A 21116-nucleotide genomic window follows, 5' to 3' on the forward strand; every position below is an offset into this window, starting at 1 on the left:
CACAACAATTCCACAAGGGTAGCGGCAATTATTGTCTCTATTTTGTAGTTAAAGAATAGCGAGGCCCAAAAGGTCACCAGCTAACAAGTAAGTGGGGATTTTAGAATTTAACCCAGATCTTTCTGACGCTGGATTTCTTTCTTTATTTGGCTACTCTTCATGGCAGCGCACGGGGGCTTCTCTCTAGCTGTGGCTCATGGCGTTCTCTCTCTAGCTGTGGCGTGGGCTCTAGCACGCGACTCAGTAGCTGTGGTGCTTGGGCTTAGTGGCCCCGTGGCATGTGGGATCTTAGTTCCCTGACCAGAGATCGAGCCCACATCCCCTGCATGGGGAGGCGGATTCTTAACCACTGGCCACCAGGGAAGTCCCTGGACCTAAATCTTGAAGGGTGAGGAGGAGTGAGCCAGGAGAAGAAGGCAGGGGTGGATGGAGTCGTGGAAGTGTCCTAAGTGCTCTGTGACTCAGCTTCATGGAGCACCTACCCTGTGTGTGCCCCTGGGCTAATTCCTGCCCTCTTGAGTTGACCATCTCATGGAGGGTGGAGACAGAGGCAGATCACACGCTAAATGGAATGTGCCAGGTGAGATAAATGGAAAAAATAAGGAAGGGAAGAAGAGGAGGGAGTGCCCCTTGGCCAAGCTGGCTGGGGAAGTGCAAGTTCTCTCTCTCTGGAGAGGGGATGGGCAGTGGATGGGACTGGTTGGGTTGACAGGGGCTTGTCATGGGGATTCTTGGGTGCCTTGTGTTTGGATTCCATCTTGAAGCCACCGGGGGCCTACTGGATGATTTTAAGCAATAGGTGACGCCGTCTGATCTGCCTTTTTTTAAAGACGATGATTCTTTTATTTATTTATGTTTGGCTGTGCTGGGTTTTTGTCGCTGCCCGGGCTTTCTCTGGTTGTGGAGAGCAGGGGCTAGTCTGTATCTGTGGTGCATGGGCTTCTCATTACGGTGGCTTCTCTTGTTGTGGAGCACGGCTTAGGGTGCCCAGAGGCTTAAGTAGTTTCGACACATCTCCTCAGTAGTTGCAGCTCTCGAGCTCTAGAGCACAGGCTCAATAGTTGTGGCATAGGTGCTTAGTTGCTCTGCTGCATGTGGGATCTTCCCAGACCAGGTATCGAACTCGTGTCTCCTGCATCGGCAGGCAGATTCTTTATCACTGAGTCACCAGGGAAGCCCCTTGGATCTGCCTTTTAAAGATGCAGTGCTGGGGAGTGTTGGGGGTAGGGAAAGAGATGCTGGAGGCAGAGAGCCCTGTTAGGAAGATGTCGTGTAGGCCAACTAGGTGAGGAATGAGGAGGGGCTGGCCCAAGGTCCCAGAGTCCTGTCTGGCACTGTGCCTGGTGCTGTGTGTTGGCATTTAAAATTGCCACGCTGGATCCTATTTGTCTGTACTTACAGCCTTTTTTTTTTTTTTAAACCCTGTGTTACAGTTTGATCCAGATGGATATTTCTGGGCTGTAATTCACTTACTCTGTGTAGGTAAGTTTTTTAAGAATTCTTACTTAAACAATTGAGACTTATTATTTAGACCTCATCATGTATCTACTTTTTAATGATCCCAGACAATAGGAAGATTAAATGCAAGATGTCAAGGTTACAATTAAATGGGCATGTTTTTCTGGTTTGATTTTCCTATTTTGGAGTTCTCCCAAAATGGTTCCAGTTCCCATAGAATCTCCTCTTTCTCATGAAGAAATGTTAACTAACTCACCAGGGCCTAGGCTCCATTTCCTCAGATCCACTTGTGGAGTGCTAGCTGGTCTTCTCTAAAAAACGGTGGGAAGAATTCCACATCTAGAAGTTTGTGTCCATAAAAACTCTCTTTCAGCAGTACACTTAAAAAAAAAAAGTGGGTGTAATAAAAGAACCATCTACTTTATTTCAAACCAGTGTTTCCTCTCTTAGAGGGAAAACAGTGCCCTGACTTTGTGACACACAGTTCAGAAATCCAGTGATGTTTCTCATGGCACCATCAGAGGAAACCCAGGCCTCCTGTTAACTGTGTCCTGTGGACCATGAGCCTCACTGGCCCAGCCCCTTCTGTGAACTGCATCATCTGGGGGATTATCAGATGCACATCCTTGAAGTCCTCCAGAGTGCCATTGGTCACCCTCTGTGGGCTGTGGGTGACCCTTGCAGAGAAGAGGGGCCCTTCTCCCTGAGGATTTCGTGCCCTCTGCAGAATTCCCTGCGCCAGTGACTCCTGTTGCTTCCTCTCCAGGGGCTTATAAGATACTACAGAAATCCCAGAAACCCAGCAAGTTAAGGTAAACTTTTAAAAAAATACATGTATATATTTTATGGAGCTTTCCTGGTGGCTCAAATGGTAAAGAATCTGCCTGCAATGCAGGAGACCCGGGTTCGATCCCTGGATTGGGAGAATCTCCTGGAAAAGGAAATGGCCAGTATTCTCATCTGGAGAATTCCATGGACAGAGGAGCCTGGCGGGCTACAGTCCATAGGGTTGCAGAATGGGACATGACTGAGTGACTTACACACATATATTTTATAATTAATTAAAAATTTTTTGTTTGCAATGGGTCTTGGTTCTACTCACTAGCTTTCTCTAGTTGCGGCAAGCGGGAACTACTCTTCATTGCAGCACACGGGCTTCTCATTGCCGTGGCTCTTCATGTTGAGGCGCACAGGCTCTAGGCACACGGGCTTCAGTAGTTGCAGCACTCCAGCTCAGTAGTTGTGGCTCAAGGGCTTAGTTGCTCCATGGCATGTAGACTCTTCTGAGACCAGAGATTGAACCCCCGTCCGCTGCATTGGCAGGCGAATTCTTAGTCACTCTGCCACCAGGGAACTTTTGAAGTCTGGCAAGTCAATGTTTCACTAAAGGAAAGGGGGAGACCCATGGGGTTGTGAGCGTCTTCCATCGGAGAGACTCTGAGAATCCAGGATGGGGGGAGGGCAGCAGTCTGGGTCCACCGGGAGCTGAAATGTGCCAGCCGCCAGCCATGTGCGAAGAGCCTGGAAGTCTCTCCTCTTCCCTCAGGGTGGCTGTTTAGATGACATTTTGTCAAAAATTATGTGACTGGCCTCCTTAGGCCCCAGTTCACTTCTTGCAGCTCAGAAGCGCCAGTCTTTCTTCTTGTTTCTCCAGCTCCTTCCAAACTAGACCCAGAAGTCCCTCCTGTCACTAGCTCTGTTCTGAGGTAAAATGAAGCCTTTGTTGAAGGCAGTCAGTGGCACAGTTGCTGAATGTAAATAAAAAAGATGAGCAGGCCTCGGTCAGGCTGGAGCTGCCAGGTCAAAGCCCCCTAGTGATCAGCTGGGTTTTGGGGCCGGGTGAGGCCCACAGAGGAAGGTCTGAACGGACTGACTCCTAGGAGAAGGCGGTATATGCTCTGAGGGTGTGTGATGGGTCCTAGGGCACCATATTTTCTTTGAATAAAGTGTTTTTGCAGCAAAAAGTCAGTAGAGTTGTTAAGATGATATACAGGATACCCAGTTAAATTTGAATTTCAGCAAATGATTTTTTTAGTTGAAGTATGTTTCATGCAATATTTGGAACACATTTATACTAAAGCATTATTCTTTACCCAAAATTCAGATTTATTTGGATGTGCTGTATTTTTACTTGTCAAATATGGTAGCCTTAGTAGCCAGTCCAATGGCCTGAGAGAGCTAACACTCCTTTTATTTTTTATTTTTTGGCCAAGCCTGATGGCATGTGGGATCTTAGCTCCCCAACAAGGGATCAAACCCTCGCCCCCTGCATTGGAAGGGTGGAGTCTTAACCACTGGGCCACCACAGAAGTCCCAACACTGCTTTTAAAACTGCAGATGTACCCAAAGGAAATAACCGACCAAAGTGAAAATGCATGTGATGGTACTAACTTAGGAAATGGTTTTCAAAAATGAGCCAGGAAATGGTTTTGAATATGAAGTGCTTTGTATTGTTTCTTGATAATTTATAAATGTAACTTGTACATAGGTATAATTTATTAATAGAGGAAAATTATTATTCTGTATATGTAAAACACATCTATTATTTCATCTTTTATCTTTTTTTTTTCTTATTCCTTAGTGACATTGACCAGCAGTACTTAAACTATCTATTCAGGTAAAATATAATTTAAAATTTCAAAAAATAACTCATATTCTTCTAGAGCTAATGGAGTTTTATTTTCAATAATGTCTTGATTAGGGAGATCTGAGCCAGTGTGCCTGCCAGGAAGGCAACCTAAATAATTGGTGAGATGATCAGAGTTGAGGAAACTAAATAGTGGTCCTGCCCTCAGGCCAGACAAGCAGGGCTTCCTCCCAGCCCCAAACTTCAGAGGGCTATGCCTCTCCCTAAGGCTTTTGGAGTTTGTAAGGCTAGTAAGAACCCACACCTTTTCTTCTAGACTGGGCCCTGAAATTTCCTACCCAAATGGATTCCAAAGTCTGTCTTCTTAACCCATTCCTAGACCCAGTGGATATCCAAGGAAAGGATTTTAGTGGGAAGGTTGTGGGTGGAGGATGGACTTGCAGGCTGAGATGCCCACACACATCACACATGTATGAGGTCCTTTGGGTGCAGGATAGAGTCTGTTCTGGGGAGACAAGACAGTGCTTTGGGGGTCGGGAGCCAGAGGCTGGACCTTCCCCACATTGTCACCTTCTGACATGAAGCTCCAGGGACTCTGAGAATTCTGTTTTAATCTGGATTTACAGGTTGTTTTAAGGTGTTTTTGTTAAAGTAGGATGAAGTTTGAGGCTTGGTTTATGACATTTAAGTGTAGTATTGAATAGATTACACTTAAATGTCATAAATCAAGTGTAATATTGAATATATGGGCTTTCTCGGTAGCTCAGTGGTAAAGAATCCGCCTATAGTGCAGGAGCTGTAGGAGACCAGGGTTCAATCCCTGTGTTGGAATGATGCCCTGGAGAAGGGCATGGCTACCCACCTCCAGTATTTTTGTCTGGAGAATCCCATGGACAGAGGAGCCTGGCGGGCTACAGTCCATAGGGTCACAAAGAGTTGGACATGACTAAAGTGACTTAGCACACATGGATGCCTTGAATATGTGGATCCTTTTGTACCCTTGCCCCAAAACAGGCATAGAATAGGGCTTAGCCATTCAATAGAATAGCCTGGGAGCATTCTTGAATCCTGTGAGTCCCTGGGGGCACCCTGCAGGACCTAATTGAGAAACAGCAAGGTTTGCTGTCCAAAGCTCAAATTTGCCTAATACAACAGCAGTCTGTCCAGAGGACTGAGTTCACAGAGGTACCTTTCAGCATTTGGTGGTTTAGTCACTAACTCGTGTCCTACTCTTGCAATCCCATGGACTGTAAACCACCAGGCTCCTCTGTCCATGGGATTCTCCAGGCAAGAATACTGGAGTGGGTTGCCATTTCCTTCTCCAGAGGATCTTCCTGACCCAGGAATTTAACCTGGGTCTCCTGCATTGCAGGCAGGGTTCTTTACCAACTGAGCTATGAGGAAGCCGCTATCAGTTTTGGCCTCATGGATTGCTGTAGGAAGTTACTCAGCTTAAAATGTTCGACATGAGCTATATTCTCCACCTACAGATAAAGTTCCTGAATATCTGAGTATTTATGAACATGCCATTTTGAAGGCAAGATTCAACCCAAACATAGCTGTGGCCTCTTTTGTACTCAGCTGAAAACAGTCATTAGTTCCACTCTGCCCAGACCCACCAGCTGCCTTTTCAAGAGATGTTTCTGAAAATGCAGAACGACTCTTGGTGTTTGAAATGTTTCCATGACATCGCACCACTTTAGACAGTTCTTCCCCCCGCCACAGAACTTATAGCCAAGTCAAGCAGCAGCAGAGGGTTAAGGGGATGGAAAATCAAGCCACTGTGACCACCCCCACCCGCTAGTTCTTCTGCCTCTCCCTCTGTGTGAGGGTTTCACTGCCAGGGAGCCTGATGCTCGAGGCTTCCTGCCTCAGACTGCTGCTGATCCTGTTTCTAAGTCTCCTTTCAGTACAAGTGAAGAAGGTGAACCGGTACTGAGATTCGATTTGCCACTGGCCCTGAGCATCCAGACTCAAAGATCTGCAGTTGATTGGATCTGTCTGGCCCTCTGCCTGCTGGTTTGATCTCTCTGCTGGTTTGAAAACACAGAATCTGCTATGTATCTGGCCCTGCTAAATACTTGAGATCCAAAGATGAATAAAATATGGTTCTTGCTCCCAAGGCCATCACAGTGTAGGAATTAGGAAGGTGTGACATTATATTTACAAATTTTCAGACGTGGACTAGAGAACCAACTCTTTTATTTAATGATTTATTTTTACCTGCTAGTCTTTTCTTTTAGAGTCACTGTTTGGGTGATCCTGATGATGGCATTTGGGATGCCATGTCCAGCCCTGGGAGATATTTTGGGATGGAAAAGGGGTCCCTCGTATCCTACCATAGGAGCAATAACTTCCACTGCTGAAGTTATAAGTGGAAGGGGATCCAATGAGCTAGAACAGTGGGGTATGTAGAGGGTATGTGTTTTCTGGAGAAAGAAGAGACAGCAAGCAGACAGCCTGTGTGAAGGATAGAAAATCTCCAGTCTTGTTTATGGTGTGTATGTATTTTACAGCTGCATGTAAACACTTATCTTACAAACCTACAACTTCTGAATGGCCAGAATGTGGCTATTCTCCATGGCCTTTGTCCTGACCCTCCTCTCTTCTTGCCTCTTTCTGTGATGCTGCTCCTCTGGGAGCCATCAGAAAATCAGAAATGGTGCTGGGAGGTAACTCAAGAGCAGGGCAGCGGAGGGCTGATGAACTCACATTGGTTTCCCTGTAAAATTGGCCTCTTCTACTTCTCTGTAATGTCACCAACTGCAGATCCGAGGCAGTGGTTCTCAGCCCTGGTGCTTTATAGCTTCCAGGAGCCATGACAAAGTAAAACCATGGATGTCAAGACTATTCCCTTAGAGATTCTAGCCAGGATACTGGGCTATTCAGATGTGTCTGCAGGGTTAAGAATCGGAGTGAGGCCATCCAACATTAAAACAAACAAACATTCTTTCTTCTATTTGAATACAAAGTTTTATTCCTAACCTCCAACTAAACTAGCTGCCTGGTAGCATGAGTTTTGATGGAAGAGGGTATAGAAGGTGGGCTTAGGGCCACACGAAGGTGCTTGTAGATAGGCACTGGGAGATGGAACAGGTTGCCAGAGAGGAAGATTGGAGAGAGCCAAACAGGTATGACCTGCATCGTCCCTTGCAGCATCAACTACAGATTGGTTCAGGTAGTTTTCAGGCACAGGGTGGATGGCATGGATCATGTTGTGGATTAGTTTCTTGGAAATCTAACACTCCTTCTGTAGTTAATTTTGTGATTTAGCTCACAAGTAGATTTAGCTCACATTCAACAGCTAGCTTTTAGGCTGCAGCCTCTTTGTAATTTAGAGTCTGCTTTGTTTTGCTGACAAGGACACTCTTAGATTAGCAGGCTATGGTGATCATTCAAGTGTGGACCTTCAGAATCATCACAGGAGATCCAGCCCTTTTGCCAAAGCTTGAGACATTTCGGGAGATTCTCATGCTTTTCCTGATGAGCTAGATTTTGTCAGAATGAGAACATTCAGTGTAGATAATTTGCTTTTAGGCAACTTTCACTGTTTCCAAGTAGGATAGATGTTGTTTTCTCAGTGCTGGCGAGGCTTTCTTCTCCAGGCTGCTGTTTCTTTTTCAGTGCGGTGCTCCTGGCTTTAGCAGCTCACCCCACAGGTAAGATTTTGTTTATGTGTTTGTCTTACATTGCCCGCTTGACCCAGTGCTCTGACCCTGCTTATATCTCTGAGGGAAATTTTGTAAGCGAAAGTGGCTGCCTTCCAGGGTGTCACATTCAGGGGCCAGGAATGGCCCACATACTTGAAGCTGCTCTTAGTATTCCATCATGGAATTCACTGCCCATGTGCACGCATACATGTGCTCAGTCACTCCGTGGTGTCCAGCGCTTTGTGACCCCAGGGACTGTATCCCCCACCAGGCTCCTCTGTCCATGAGATTCTTCCGGCAGGAATACTGGAGTGGATTGCCATTTCCTCCTACTTTTATGTGAACTGGTAACAAATAAAACTGTGGTCTATATAAACAGTGCAGTCGTTTGGAACAAAGTTGTGTAATGTACAACTTTGTGCAGCTCAAACAGCAGTCCATTGCTTCAAAAAGCACACAGGTTTGTTAGAGTAGATAATTAAGGCAGGTAGATATTAAGGTAGAAATTTGGTGTGTAAGATTACAGAAGCTCAGAATCTAGAAGATCCCTTGGAGATCAGTTTTTCCCACTTTTATAAAGCTAGATCACTTGACCTAAACCCTCTGATGGGTCCTGGTGATGTTTTCTATAGGACCATAAGGTTGATTGCAAAACGTTAGCAACTAAAACAGTGGAGGAAACTCCCTCTCCTCCAGAAGCATCCAGGGACCGCCCTGATTGGGCGGCTCCAGTTCCTGCCAATGTTTCTCATAGGACCCAGCCCTATGGGTAGTCCAGCCCATTTTTAAGACAGAAGGACATTTCATTCTTTCTCGCTTGCTTATTACACTTTCTGTGTGAAACACCACCTCACAGACTGGGTGTGGGTCAGCCAGAGTGCTTTCAAGACTCCCCATACCTGCACCAATTAAGATACAGTAAGAGTCAGGACCCATGGGTGCAGTCTTTTGTTTTTTATTAAGGCTCTGTTAATTTCCTTTTTTTTTTCTTTTGGCTGTTTTGTGTCACTTGTGGGATCTTAGTTCCCTAACCAGGGAATGAACCTGTGCTGCTTGCAGTGGAAGCTCAGAGTCCTAACCACTGAACTGCCAGGGAATACTTTCTGTTGATTTCTGACATTTTGAAACAGGGCTTTATCCTTTTTGGTTTTGTCTTACCTCTTCTTTTTTTTACTTGTATCTTCATTATTTGGTAGTACTTTCAAAACATTTTAAAATTGAAATATGATATACACAAAGGAAATGCATATATCTTAAATGTACAGCTTGATCAATTTTGACAAAGGTACACACCCATGTAATTCACACCTATATCAAGATATAGAAAACGTCTGTCACTCTAGAAAATCTTCTTGTGTCCCTTCGTAGTCATTCCCTTCTTACCAACCACCAGAAGCTCCTATTGATCTGATTTCTGTTACCATACATAAGTTCTGTCTATTTTAGAGTCTCATACAGATCAAAACACATAGGAAGTATTCTTTTGCGTCTGGCTCTTGCATTCAGCAGAGTGTTGAGGTTCATCTAGGTTGTTGTGTGTCCCACTAGTCTGTTCCCTTTATTGCTGAAAAGTGTATGAACCTTTTGTTTATCCATTCACCTGATGATGCGTACATGAATTGTTCCAGATTAGGGCTGGTATGAATAAAGTTGCCATCAACATTCTCATAAAAGAGTTTTTGTAGACTTACATTTTCAGCCCTCTTGGATAAATACCTAGGAGTAGAATTTCTGGGTCTTAGAGTAGTCATATGTTTACCCTTGAAATAAAGTGCCAGTTTTCTAAAGCATTTGTACTGTTTTACCTCCCACCCAACTGCCAGTGGTAAAGAACCTGCCTGCCAATGCAGGAGACAGATACAGGTTCGATCCCTGGGGTGGGAAGGTCCCCTGGAGGAGGGGAATGGAAACCCTCTCCAGTATTCTTGCTTGGAGAATCCCTAGAACAGAGGAGCCTAGTGGGCTACAGTCCCTAGGGCTGCAAAGAGTCAGACATGACTGCAGTGTCTTAGCATGGAAGCGCACACAGTAATGCATGAGGCTTCCGGTTGCTCCATGTCTTCCCCAGCCTTTGGCGTTGTCTGTCTTGTGTTAGCTGCTCTCCTAGGTGGGTGATGGTCTCTCAGTAGTGCTTTTGGCTGAGCTGTGCTTCTCACTCACTCCTGAGTAGTTAGAAAAATAAGCTTTCCTGTGATGCAGATGGTGTGGCTTAGACACACACCTTTAGGGGGTGCTGGGACGTGGTGGTAGGTAGGGACCAGGTAGACAGTTCTCTGTGTCCTGGGTGCAGACCCTGATACTTCTCTCCTTTCAGGCATTTGGTTTGCTTCTTGGTGAGTGGGGTCTACATCTCCTTCTAACCTTTCAAAGTCACAGTTCATGCAGAGAGGAATACGTTAAATGCACGCTCCGGAATACATTAAACGCCTCCGGAAGCTCCAAGAATCTTGGAACCTTGCTTCCCTTGGGACTATTTTAGGTAAGAGTAGGGAAAATAAATTCTTCCTCTCTTTGAAAGTTTGCATGTCTTCTTTGTGTGAGGTCCCTCTGCGGTGGCATTTTCAAGAGAGAACATTTCACAGAACCAGAAGGGCAGGAGGACTTGCAGGAATCTGACCAGAAGTGACCTTGTCACCTGGTGTCTATTGCTAGTACTGAGATAAAGCCAACAGTACGCACTACAACTTGGAACTGACCTTCTGCTTTCCCACTGATTCTGAGGACTAAAAATGTGGTGACAGGAAATTTTCCTGCTGTTCAAATATCAATTGTTCTTGGATGTAATAAGATCGTTGCCACACTTTTCACTGTGGCAATTTCATGCTCCATTACCTTCAGAGAGATGGGATTCACTCCCTCAGAGAGTCAGCAGAATTTTAACCATGGAGTACAAGGATGAAGGCTTAACTCAGACCTTGGTGCGTAAGCTGCATGTTGATGCCACAAGACAAGTTTACAATGCTTGGACCACTTACTTTATGCTTAAAGTGGGCGTTCTGCGCTAGCGGTGAAGGAGTGTTGTCTTTTGAGCATCCTTACACCTTTTTTAGGCTCCTGGGTTTACTTCTTATGTGGTTGGGTCCAGCCAGCCACATACTGCAAGATCTTCAGGGCTAATTTTGTAGCACAATTGAGAAGCTGATGTGCACCCTCTCTGTTAAAGTAAAAAAAGAGGCCAGCTAAAGTCATCGGAGGGGAAGCATCGGGGGTTGATTTGAGATTGATTGGGCTTCCCTGGTGGCTCAGACCATAAAGAATCGGCCTGCAATGCAGGATGCCCAGATTTCATCCCTGGATCGGGAAGATCCCCTGGAGAGGGAAATGGCAACCCACTCCAGTATTCTTTCCTGAAGAATCTCATGGATAGAGCAACCTGGTGGGCTACATGGAGTCACAAAGAGTTGGACATAACTGAGCGACTAACATAAAACTTGAGATTGAAGACCAGCAGAGCCAAGTGGAAAGTGTTTGGAACATTCTCTGTAGGGAAAGCAGGAGGTGTTGAGGTCTCTCGGATACTCATGGTTCACTAGCATTTGTTATTTGTCAGAGATGGCCCTAACACAGTGGATACAAGTGATGAATAATCATAGAATCGTTGTTGTCAAGAACAGGATGGTTCTAGAAGAGACCGTCATGGGATCAACTACATGACAAAGGTGTAGAGGTTTTAGAAATGGCTCAAAGAGAAGAGCCAGCTGTGCTCTCTCCTGCTCTCAATAATTTATGCAATCAATTTTTAGGATTTGGGTGAGGATTATTATGTAACTGGTCAATTCCTTAGGCTGGTGATTTTTTGCTTTATCTTACTCCACTGCCCTTCAGATCCCTCCACAGCTTGGGCTGGGCTGTCAAGACTGCCCCTTGCCCCCACCTCCCTGTTCCGGGCACCAGGAGCCCAGTTCACCTCCCCTGAGTGAGGAGGTAGCACCCAAGGAAACATGAGGTCATGTGTTGAATGTATTCCTCTCTGCCTAGTTCTCCTGATTACACTGACTGCACTGCAGTTTCCCTCACTCTGAAAGGGAGGTTGGTAAAAAGCCAAGAACCAACAGCCACTAAAGAGACAGAACAAAGCCTGGGAGAACATCCTTTCACCCTCCCGGCAGGGGGTTGGGGCTGCCTGCTAGGATCTGGATGCTCAAGCTTACCCTGGCTGTTGCTTCTGGAAGAAAAGGGCCTTCAGAAGCAGTGGTGCTCTTGATGCGCATTACACGTCTGGGTCTGATGTTGGTTACAAAGTCCCTCCACCCAAATAAGTCTCAAGTAGACGACAGAGGTGTTCAGTGGGGCTGAATATAAAGAGAACCTAAACTCTTAGCCTTTTGCTGGGCTGTAAGAAAACCAGATTCTTGAAGACCCTCTCACTTTAAACACAGGTACATATGCACCAACCAAACCAAACAAAATCATGATAGTTACAGTAGAAAAAAAGCAACCCTCCAGAGAAATGGAATTCACACCTTTCTTTCCCAGTTGATGGTGGAATCATTTGAGATCATATTTAAAAAATTTAATTTTTTTTAACACCAAAATCATTTTGTATTGGGGTATAGCCAACTAACAATGTTGTGATAGTTTCAAATGAACAGCGAGGGGACCATTTGAGATCATTTAAGGCTGAGGAAGTGTAGCATGCCCTGTGTCTTTTGTTCTGAAACTCTTGATTAATAAGCTTAGTGATCTAATTTTACATATGGTAATGTATATGTCTCAATGGTACTCTCTCAATTCATCCCACCCTCTCCTTCGCCCACCCGCTGTCCACAAGTCTATTCTCTATGTCTGCCTCTTCATTGCTGTCCTGCAAATAGGTTCATTAGTACCAGCCAGTGGAAATTCACTGGGAACTCAAATCTGGTGCTCTGTGACAACCTAGAGAGGTGGGATGGGGTGGGACGTAGGAGGAGGTTTAGGAGGGAGAGGACATGTGTATACTATGGCTGATTCATGTTGGTGTATGGCAGAAACCAATACAGTAATTGTAAAGCAATCATCCTCTAATTAAAAAATTAAAAGAAGAAAAAAGTGGTGAAGAATGTTCCACTGACCCTACCGTGCTGTGAATACTCAGGAAAATCAGCCTTTCTGGCTCCAGGCCATCCAGAACTGAGAGACAGACCCAGGCCTGGGGGTCTTGAAAGCCTGGTGCCTCCAGAATCTCAGAAATCCGAGATTTGGAAGGATTAGGCTATCTGCTGTGGAAATGTTTAATTCCTTTTCTCTGGACATTTTTGGAAGGCTTTCTGCTTTTTTAATCTCCTGACTTCTTGTTTATGACCAAGTTCAAATTCCAGAGAGGGAAGCAGCCAATATGTGTGATTTTCCTCTTGCACCAAGTGGAACTAAAAGAATGAACTTACTTCACTAGAAATAAATGTACCCTTTGGACCTTAAACTAAAATGAGTATGCATGGCCATTGGCCCCTGCTCTCTTTGTGTGGTAATTAAAACACAAAAATGAGAAAAGATGTCAGAGGCATGCACTCATGATCCTTTTTTAGATATAAGAAAAAAAATAATAGAAAAATCTTAAAAAAAAAAAAGATTCTTTTTGTCCTATACTCTGGCTGAGGCAGAGGTGACTGCCTGGTGAAGAGCAAAGATCTTAGGGTTTGGAGTGACCAGGGTCCATGTTCTGGCTCCAGAGTTCAAGAGTTGTGCAATCTCAGACACTTCACTTCTCTGAGCTCCAGTTGAAATGGGGATAAGAAAGCCTCACAGATTGTTACAAGGATTGAAAAAAACAATGTACAGAAAGCTTTTAGCACAGGGTCCTGCTCAGGGCAGGCTCTCACTGCTGCTGCTGCTGCTGCTAAGTCGCTTCAGTCGTGTCCGACCCTGTGTGACCCCATAGACGGCAGCCCACCAGGCTCCGCCGTCCCTGGGATTCTCCAGGCAAGAATACTGGAGTGGGTTGCCATTTCCTTCTCCAGTGCATGAAAGGGAAAAGTGAAAGTGAAGTCGCTCAGTCGTCTGACTCTTAGCGACCCCATGGACTGTAGCCTACCAGGCTCCTCCGTCCATGGGATTTTCCAGGCAAGAGTACTGGAGTGGGGTACCATTGCCTTCTCCGCACTAAATGGCTGTTAACTGTCATCATACTTGGGCTTCCCAGGTGGCTCTAGTGGTAAAGAACCTGCCTGCCAGTGCAGGAGACACAAGAGACTCAGATTTGATGCCTGGGTTGGGAAGATCCCCTGGAGGAGGGCATGGCAACCCACTCCAGTATTCGTGCCTGAATCCCATGGACAGAGGAGCCTGGTGGGCTACAGTCCATGGGGTTGCCAACAGTCAGATATGACTAAAGCGACTTAGCACAGCACAGCAAACCATACTACTATTAATATATTAATACAGTGCTGATGACATAGAGACCCTCGAATGCTGGAGTGAATTCGCTGATATAGTGCATTTCTGGGCAGCTGGGGGCTTTTGGGCTTTGTGTCTCACTCTTGCTGTTTCCACCAGGTGATCTCTTCAGCGTCCTGGACTTTCCGTTCCTGTATTTCTACAGATTCCACGGTGGCTGCTGTGCCAGGTAATCCCAGCTCGTAAAGCCCCTCACACTGTGGATCTGTATGTTTCTGTACTACCACCTGTGTCTTTGTGAAGCCCAGGCTCACTGCCCGTTGTCTGAATTTGCAGCAGAAGAAAATGGTGCCCAGTGCCAGTGAGGAAGGTTCCCCCCTCGGCCATCAGAGGGTTGTTAAAGGACATTCTTGGATGCTCAGAGCTGGCCTGGGACCTGCGAGGTCCCCTGTCCTGAATAATTTTCTTGGCCAGAGCAGTGGTTTTCAGAATTGCAGGAGAGAGAGAACTCTCCCACTTTTTTTCTCCCCCACAAGTAGTTCTTAAACAGAACCTCAGTATGTAAAAATGATGAAATTGATTCAGTTCAAGGCAAGATTCGTGTGCAGATTCACACCCTTTCAGCTTCTGCCTTGACTTCTCTCTTGTTTCTAAGGGGTGACCTCCAAAAATCCTTGACTGAACCCTAAGACTCTGAAACAGATTTTGAAACCAATAGCTAGGAGCTATCGAGACCACAAGGTGATCCCTAATATTTGGTTTTGGGAAGTATCAGAGATGTGGACCAATTAGATGGATATATTTATGGTGATACTGATAAAGAATTCGCCTGCCAATGCAGGAAATGCAGGAGACACGGGTTCAATCCCTGGATCGAGAAGATACCCTGGAGGAGGGCATGGCAACCCACTCCAGTATTCTGGCCTAGAGAATCCCATCGACCGAAGAACCAGGCTGGATGCAGTCCATGGGGTTGCAAAGAGTTGGACACGACTGAATGTCTGAGCATCACAGATAACCAGAAGTTCATCCCATCCTACCCACTTTCTTTCCTGCATGACCCCCACTTCACTTGACTTTCTTGTGCTGAGAAATGGAAAGACTTCTGTGGACAATCTCAAAGGATGGATTCTTATTTTTTTTAATCATTATTTTTAAAAACATTCTTATGTATTTATTTGGCAGCACTGGGTCTTAGTGACAGCATATGGGATCTAGTTCCCTGACCAGGGATCAAAGCCAGGCTGCCCACGTTGGGAGTGCAGAGTCTTAGCCTCTGGACCACCAGGGAAGTCTCAAAAACATGGATTCTGATATATTTGAATGACTACACTTGGGTTGAATTCCAGCCTTGCTGTTTGCTCCTTTGTGTCTTTGGGCAAGTTATCCTAGTTCTCTCAAACCTTAGTTTAGTTTTCACATCTGTAAAATGGAAAGATCATATCAATACAAGGTGACTGTGTGTATTAAATAAGGTACATAAAGTTTTAAGCATCTTGCCCAGCCCAACAATGGTGGGCATTATTATTATTATTTGTAAATAGAATGTCAACAGACGAGGAGAAATTGCTGCATGAAAGCCAGACCACTTGTTCCCACACAATAGAGACTGTGCCTTGTGAAGCAGTGATTCTTCAACAGAGTTAAAAAGCTGATATGCAGGCTAGGTACTGTTTCTGATGGGGGTGTGTAAGCACACACACAAACTCAATATTATAGAGTATGCTCCTGCATTTGGGGCTTCCCTGGTGGCTCAGATGGTAAAGAATCTACCTGCAATGCAGGAGTTTCAGGAGACCCAGTTTCGATCCCTGGGTCAGGAAGATCCCCTGGAAAAGGGAATGGCTACCGACTCCAGTATTCTTGCCTGGAGAATCCCATGGACAGAGGAGCCTGCTGGGCTACAGTCCATGGGGTCACAAAAGAGTCGAACACGACTGAGTGCTAACACTTTGCTGCATCTGAGCCTCAGAATGATTTAAAAAAAATAAAAATCAGCCTCAGAGAAGTTTCAGGAAAGCACTGGCAGAATTCATCTTCTCAGTTCCTGACTCTTTGGTCAGGCCTTGTCACTTGCCTGCTAGCTAGGATTTGTGGTATGAGTGTCTGTGACCTTGCTTCCCTTTGAGCCTGGTTATTTGGCTGCATTGGATGACCAGGGTGTGGAGGGAGGGCACCAGGTTTGGTTAATTTGATCAGAGCAACGGAGTTCATGGCCCATGGGTGATGGCTTTGTGGGGTGATCTTCTACCTCCATTTCTGTCCCTTTTAATCTGTCTCATAACCCAACATGAAAAATCAGGTTTTTTCATTTAAAAGATTTGGAAATCTTTACTTGAGTTAGTTTAACTCTCCATTACATTCTACCACTCACTTCAGCTCTCAATGTGTCGGGACCTCCCTGGTGGTCCGCTGGTTAAGAATCCACCTCCCAATGCAAGGGGACACGGGTTCAATCCCTGGTCTGGAAAGATTCCACATGCCATGGGGCAACTTAGCCTGTATGCCCTATAGCCCATGCTCCACAAGTAGAGAGTAGCCTCCCCACCCCCCGCCACTCGCTGCAACTAGAGAAAGCCTGTGTGCAACAACAAAGACCCAGCACAGCCAAAAATAAAAAAAATAGTAAAATTTTAAAAAAGGAATGTCTCAGTTTTCCCCACATCCTCTCATGGCTCCCCCATAACTGTATCTCAGACTACAAGCGATCACCTTCAGAAGTCCTAAGGGAGCTCAGGAGGGGTCATAGAGGCCTGAGGGGTCAGAGGCCCCATTAACAGGGAACCCCAGGCTCCCTCACTCCTGGGGTCCGCTCAGTGCTTTTTAAGACCTGCCTCCACATCGAGGAGTAGGCGAGCTGGAAGTGGAAAAGCTGGATGAGGGCAGGACCCGTGAATCATTTAGAAATGATTAACCGACATGGAAGTCAGGTGATGGGAAGGACTCAGGGGTACTTTCAGGAGCATGTTGGTCACAGACCAGGGGTAGCTCAGTCCTCGCAGAGTCTGTGCTGAGGGGAACGGTTGACATGGAACTGTGCCGTCAGGAGAGGACCGGAGGAGCCCCGAGCGGACCCAAGTTCGGCGGGTGAGCGCCAGGCACCTGTGATGTTGGGGCTGCGGGGCATGGATGCCACCAAGGGGAACCCTGGAGGGCCGGCCACCTCACTGACCGCTGCTAGCCTCGTGGTCACAGGCACCCGGAGCGTCTCACTCAGCCTCTCCGGCCGAGAGCACATTTCCACAGCGAGGTCTGAAGGGCCGCGGAAAGCTTTGAAAGAGCCAGGAAATCTGGACCCTAATTGTGTCTCTGCCTTAGTTTGCTTGTTAATAAAATGAGACTTGGGGCTGGGGAGCCTTTCTCTTTTGAAGACCTGATTCCCTTCAGGTGGGATGAAATGACTATCCTTATTCCTGCTTTGAGAACACAGAACCGAACCTGGGGCAAGAAAAAAAGGGGGGGAAAAATGGGGATTTGGTCAAGGTTACAAGGGTCAGTGAGCACAGCCAGGAACAGAATTGCAGGTCACTGGATTCCCAGCCTCCTGCTTCCCCACAGGGGCTCCTGTGGGGGTGACTCAACGCCTTAATCCAGAGCGGGCTGGGCTCCCATGCCTGCAGAGGCAGACCTGTGCAAACTTTGCAGGTTGTGAGGCCAAATGGGCTGGATTGTACACAGAGGAAACCTAATCCCCGTCTCTGGTTCTGCCCCAAGAATGTGAGCTCATCGAATCTAATGAAGTGAAGGCGCGCATTTCTGTGAAATCTGGCCTTAGGTGTGTTTAATCAGTTCAACCTGCTTCTAAGTACACCTGTCAAGACACTTATGTAATGCCTGCTGAGACCAAGACACCTTGTTTGAGTCTGTTGGGGAAATACAGAGACGCCCAAGATGGGACCCCTCCCTCTCAAGGCTCATGAGCTAGGTGGGAGCCACACTCTAGCACCCATAATAGAGGTCAGATGACAGGGTGGCACCCCACACCCCTGGAAGTACAAAGGAGGAGGTACATAGAGGTCAAACCCCTAGAAGGCCAGGCTCAGGTCCCCTTGGGAAGTGAGGGCTCTTTCAGGCATTACTCCCAATGCATCTCTTCTGTGTAGATCCCCTTGTTTGGGGGGACTCCTGTTATGCAGCCTTCCCCTTGGACAGCAAGGAGATCAAACCAGTTAATCGTAAAGGAAATCAACCCTGAATATTCATTTGGAAGGCTGATGCTGAAGCTGAAGCTGTAATACTTTGGCCACCTGATGTGAAGAGCTGACTCATTGGAAAAGACCCTAATGCTGGGAAAGATTGAAGGCGGGAGGAGAAGGGGACGACAGAGGATGAGATGTTTGGATGGGATCATCAACTCAATGGACATGAGTGTGAGCAAACTTCAAGAGATAGTGAAGGACAGGGAGGCCTGGGGTGCTGCAGTCCAGCTTAGCAACTGAACAACAACAACCCCTTTAGATTCTTTTTTGTTTAAACTTCTTATTTTACATTGGAGTATAGCTGACTAACAATATTGTAATTGTTTCAGGTGGACAGCAAAGGGACTCAGCCATACATTTATCCATTCTCCCCCAAACACCCCTTCCATCTAGGCTGCCACTTAACATTGAGCAGAGTTCCGTCGGTTCTTACCTTGAACCTAGGGGCCAGTCCACACTCTCTGACTTCATATGATGAGTGTTTCCTTGGAAGTCTTTTCCTAACAGTTTGTTCTGCTTGAAGAAAAAAAGTTGAAGCTCTGCCTGGGCAAACACCAAGCTCCAGAAGTATTATAGGAGGGAGCAGGAGATACTGTCCTCCAGATTTTTTTTTTTTCTTTCATGATTTACTCAGAGATCTCCCAGATTTCTATACCCACTCCCCACCTCCAGGGAAATGATCTCATCATAGCTCCTTGGCATAGTAGAGCTTAATGATTTTTTTTTAACTTTTGATGTTTTTATCCAGAGATCACTAGAAAACAGAAGTGAGATAGAGGTGCTGTAATAACTAAAAATTGACTAATGTTTGTAAAGGTAAATAAAAAATGTCACAGAAAATAGCTACTGGCTACAGGAAGATAAGTCTCAACTTAAAAAAGTCTATTTTCTCCTTGCAGCGGATTTTTAGGATTCTTTCTCATGTTCAGCACCATGAAGCTAAAAAGCCTTATGGCCCCGGGACAGTGTGCAGCCTGGATTTTCTTTGCTAAGGTAAGAGGGCGGGAGAGGGTGGAGAACCCATCTCAGGAGCTCTTGTGTCCCGTGTTCTCAGAGCCCATGTGTGTCAGGTTGGTCTTCATGGGCTCATCTCTAGTTACTGACCCTGAACCTGATCCTTCACTTTGTGTAACAATTTCTGAAGGCTTCCGCCTATTTTAGGCTTCCCTGGTGGCTCAGATGGTAAAGAATCCTCCTGCCAATAGACACAAGTTTGATTCCTGGGTTAGGAAGATCCCCTAGAGGAGGACATGGCAGCTCACTCCAGTATTCTTGCCTGGAGAATACCATGGACAGAGGAGCTTTGGCGGTCTACAGTTCATGGGGTTGCAAAGAGTCAGACAAGACTGACGCAACTTAGCAGGCACACACGCATGGTTGATTTACAGTGTTGTGTTAGTTTCTGCTGTATAGCAAAGTGAGCGAGTTATACATTTATCCACACATTGTTATTTTCCCATATAGGTCATTACAGAGTATTGAGTAGAGTTCTCAGTGCATGCTATATAGTAGGTTCTTACTAGTTATCTATTTTGTATATAGTAGTGTATGTGTCAATTCCAATCTTCCAATTTATCCCTCCCTCCCCTTTCCCCCCTCAGTAATCATAATGTTTTCTATGCCTGTGAGTCTGTTTTGTATGTAGATTCATCTGTATTATTTTTTAGATTACACATACAGGTGATATCATATAATATTTGTCTTTCTCCGTCTGACTTTACTTAGTATGACAGTCTCTAGGTCTGTCCATGTTGCTGCAAATGGCATTATTTCCCCCTTTTTTTTGTATGGCTGAGTAATATTCTGTTGTGTATATGTACCTCATCTTCTTTATCCATCCTCTGTCGATGGACATTGAGGTTGCTTCCATGTCTTGGTTATTGTAAATTGTGCTTCAATGAACATTGGTGTGCATGTATGGGAAGAGATACATTTAACTAGATTGGGAGGGGCTTTGGGGAGTAGGAGAAAATTGGGCACAGAAGGGTCAGATTATTGGAGCCCCTAAAAGCCAAGCCACAGAGACCATTGTGAACTTTTGAATGAGACTGACCAAAGGTTTTTTTTTTCTGCTGCACCTCATGGCTTGTGGGATCTTAGTTTCCTGACCACGGATTGAGCCCGAGTCCTGGCAGTGAAAGCCTGGAATCCTAACCACTAGGCCACCAGGGAGGTCCCCTGAGGGTAATGGTTTAAGCAGATTAATAAGGTGACAGTGCTTAAGACAGATTGGAAATGACTTCCAAGCATTTAGAAGAGAGGTGAATCAAGGTAGAGATAGCAGAAAGAAAGGTGAAAGGTCAAACTTGACTTACAATTTGATGGAACCTGAGTGTCCTGCATCTCCTGCATTGGCAGGCGGATTCTTTACCACTCATCCACCTGGGAAGCCTGACTTATAATTAGAAGGAAAATAAATTTTAATTATACAGTTTGTCCTATAACTGTTACGTGAGATGATAAAATTAGCTAACAAAGACTCAGATCATTTTAGAACAGATTTGGGGGATAGTTTGGACAAAGGAATGATGGATATTGTTGTCTGTTATTGTTTAGTTACTAAGTTGTGTCCAACTCTTTTCGATCCCATTGACTAGAGCCCACCAGGCTTCCCTGTCCATGGGATTTCCCAGGTGAGGGTACTGGAGTGGGTTGCCATTTCCTTCGCCATCTTTCCAACCCAGGGATAGAAACTGCATCTCCTGCATTGACTGGTAGATTCTTTGCCACTGAGCCACTGGGGAAGCCCAGGGATGAATGTGGAAGGTGACAAGTGACTCCAAGGTTTTTGCTAGAGACACGGGAGATCTGCAGCCTTAACAAACAGAAATGGGGGTGATTATCCTTTGAGAAAGCTGGCGATGTACATTTTAGACAGATGTGTATGGTGATAAAACATCTACATGGTGC

General features: G+C 45.7%; 1 protein-coding gene across 6 annotated transcripts in view; it reads left to right on the forward strand.

The window, feature by feature from the left end:
- The window catches only part of SLC35D4 (solute carrier family 35 member D4), a 109411-nt gene that overhangs the window by 47372 nt on the left and 40923 nt on the right, over positions 1–21116 (forward strand). For 5 of the 6 annotated variants that reach the window (XR_014075066.1, XR_014075065.1, XM_081563283.1 and 2 more), the window contains 6 exons: positions 1434–1482; positions 2225–2270; positions 4040–4075; positions 7670–7704; positions 14167–14236; positions 19106–19199. Coding sequence is in view for 4 of the 6 variants with exons in the window: in XM_081563283.1 (XP_081419409.1) it covers positions 1434–1482; positions 2225–2270; positions 4040–4075; positions 7670–7704; positions 14167–14236; positions 19106–19199 (330 nt within the window). In the remaining 2 variants the exon portion in view is untranslated. The remainder of the gene's footprint in view (positions 1–1433; positions 1483–2224; positions 2271–4039; positions 4076–7669; positions 7705–14166; positions 14237–19105; positions 19200–21116) is intronic. The other variant, XM_081563286.1, reaches the window with a different exon arrangement.

This window comes from Giraffa tippelskirchi, chromosome 14, assembly GCF_054371585.1.
Source record: "Giraffa tippelskirchi isolate mGirTip1 chromosome 14, T2T-mGirTip1v1.2.pri, whole genome shotgun sequence".
NCBI lineage: Eukaryota > Metazoa > Chordata > Mammalia > Artiodactyla > Giraffidae > Giraffa > Giraffa tippelskirchi.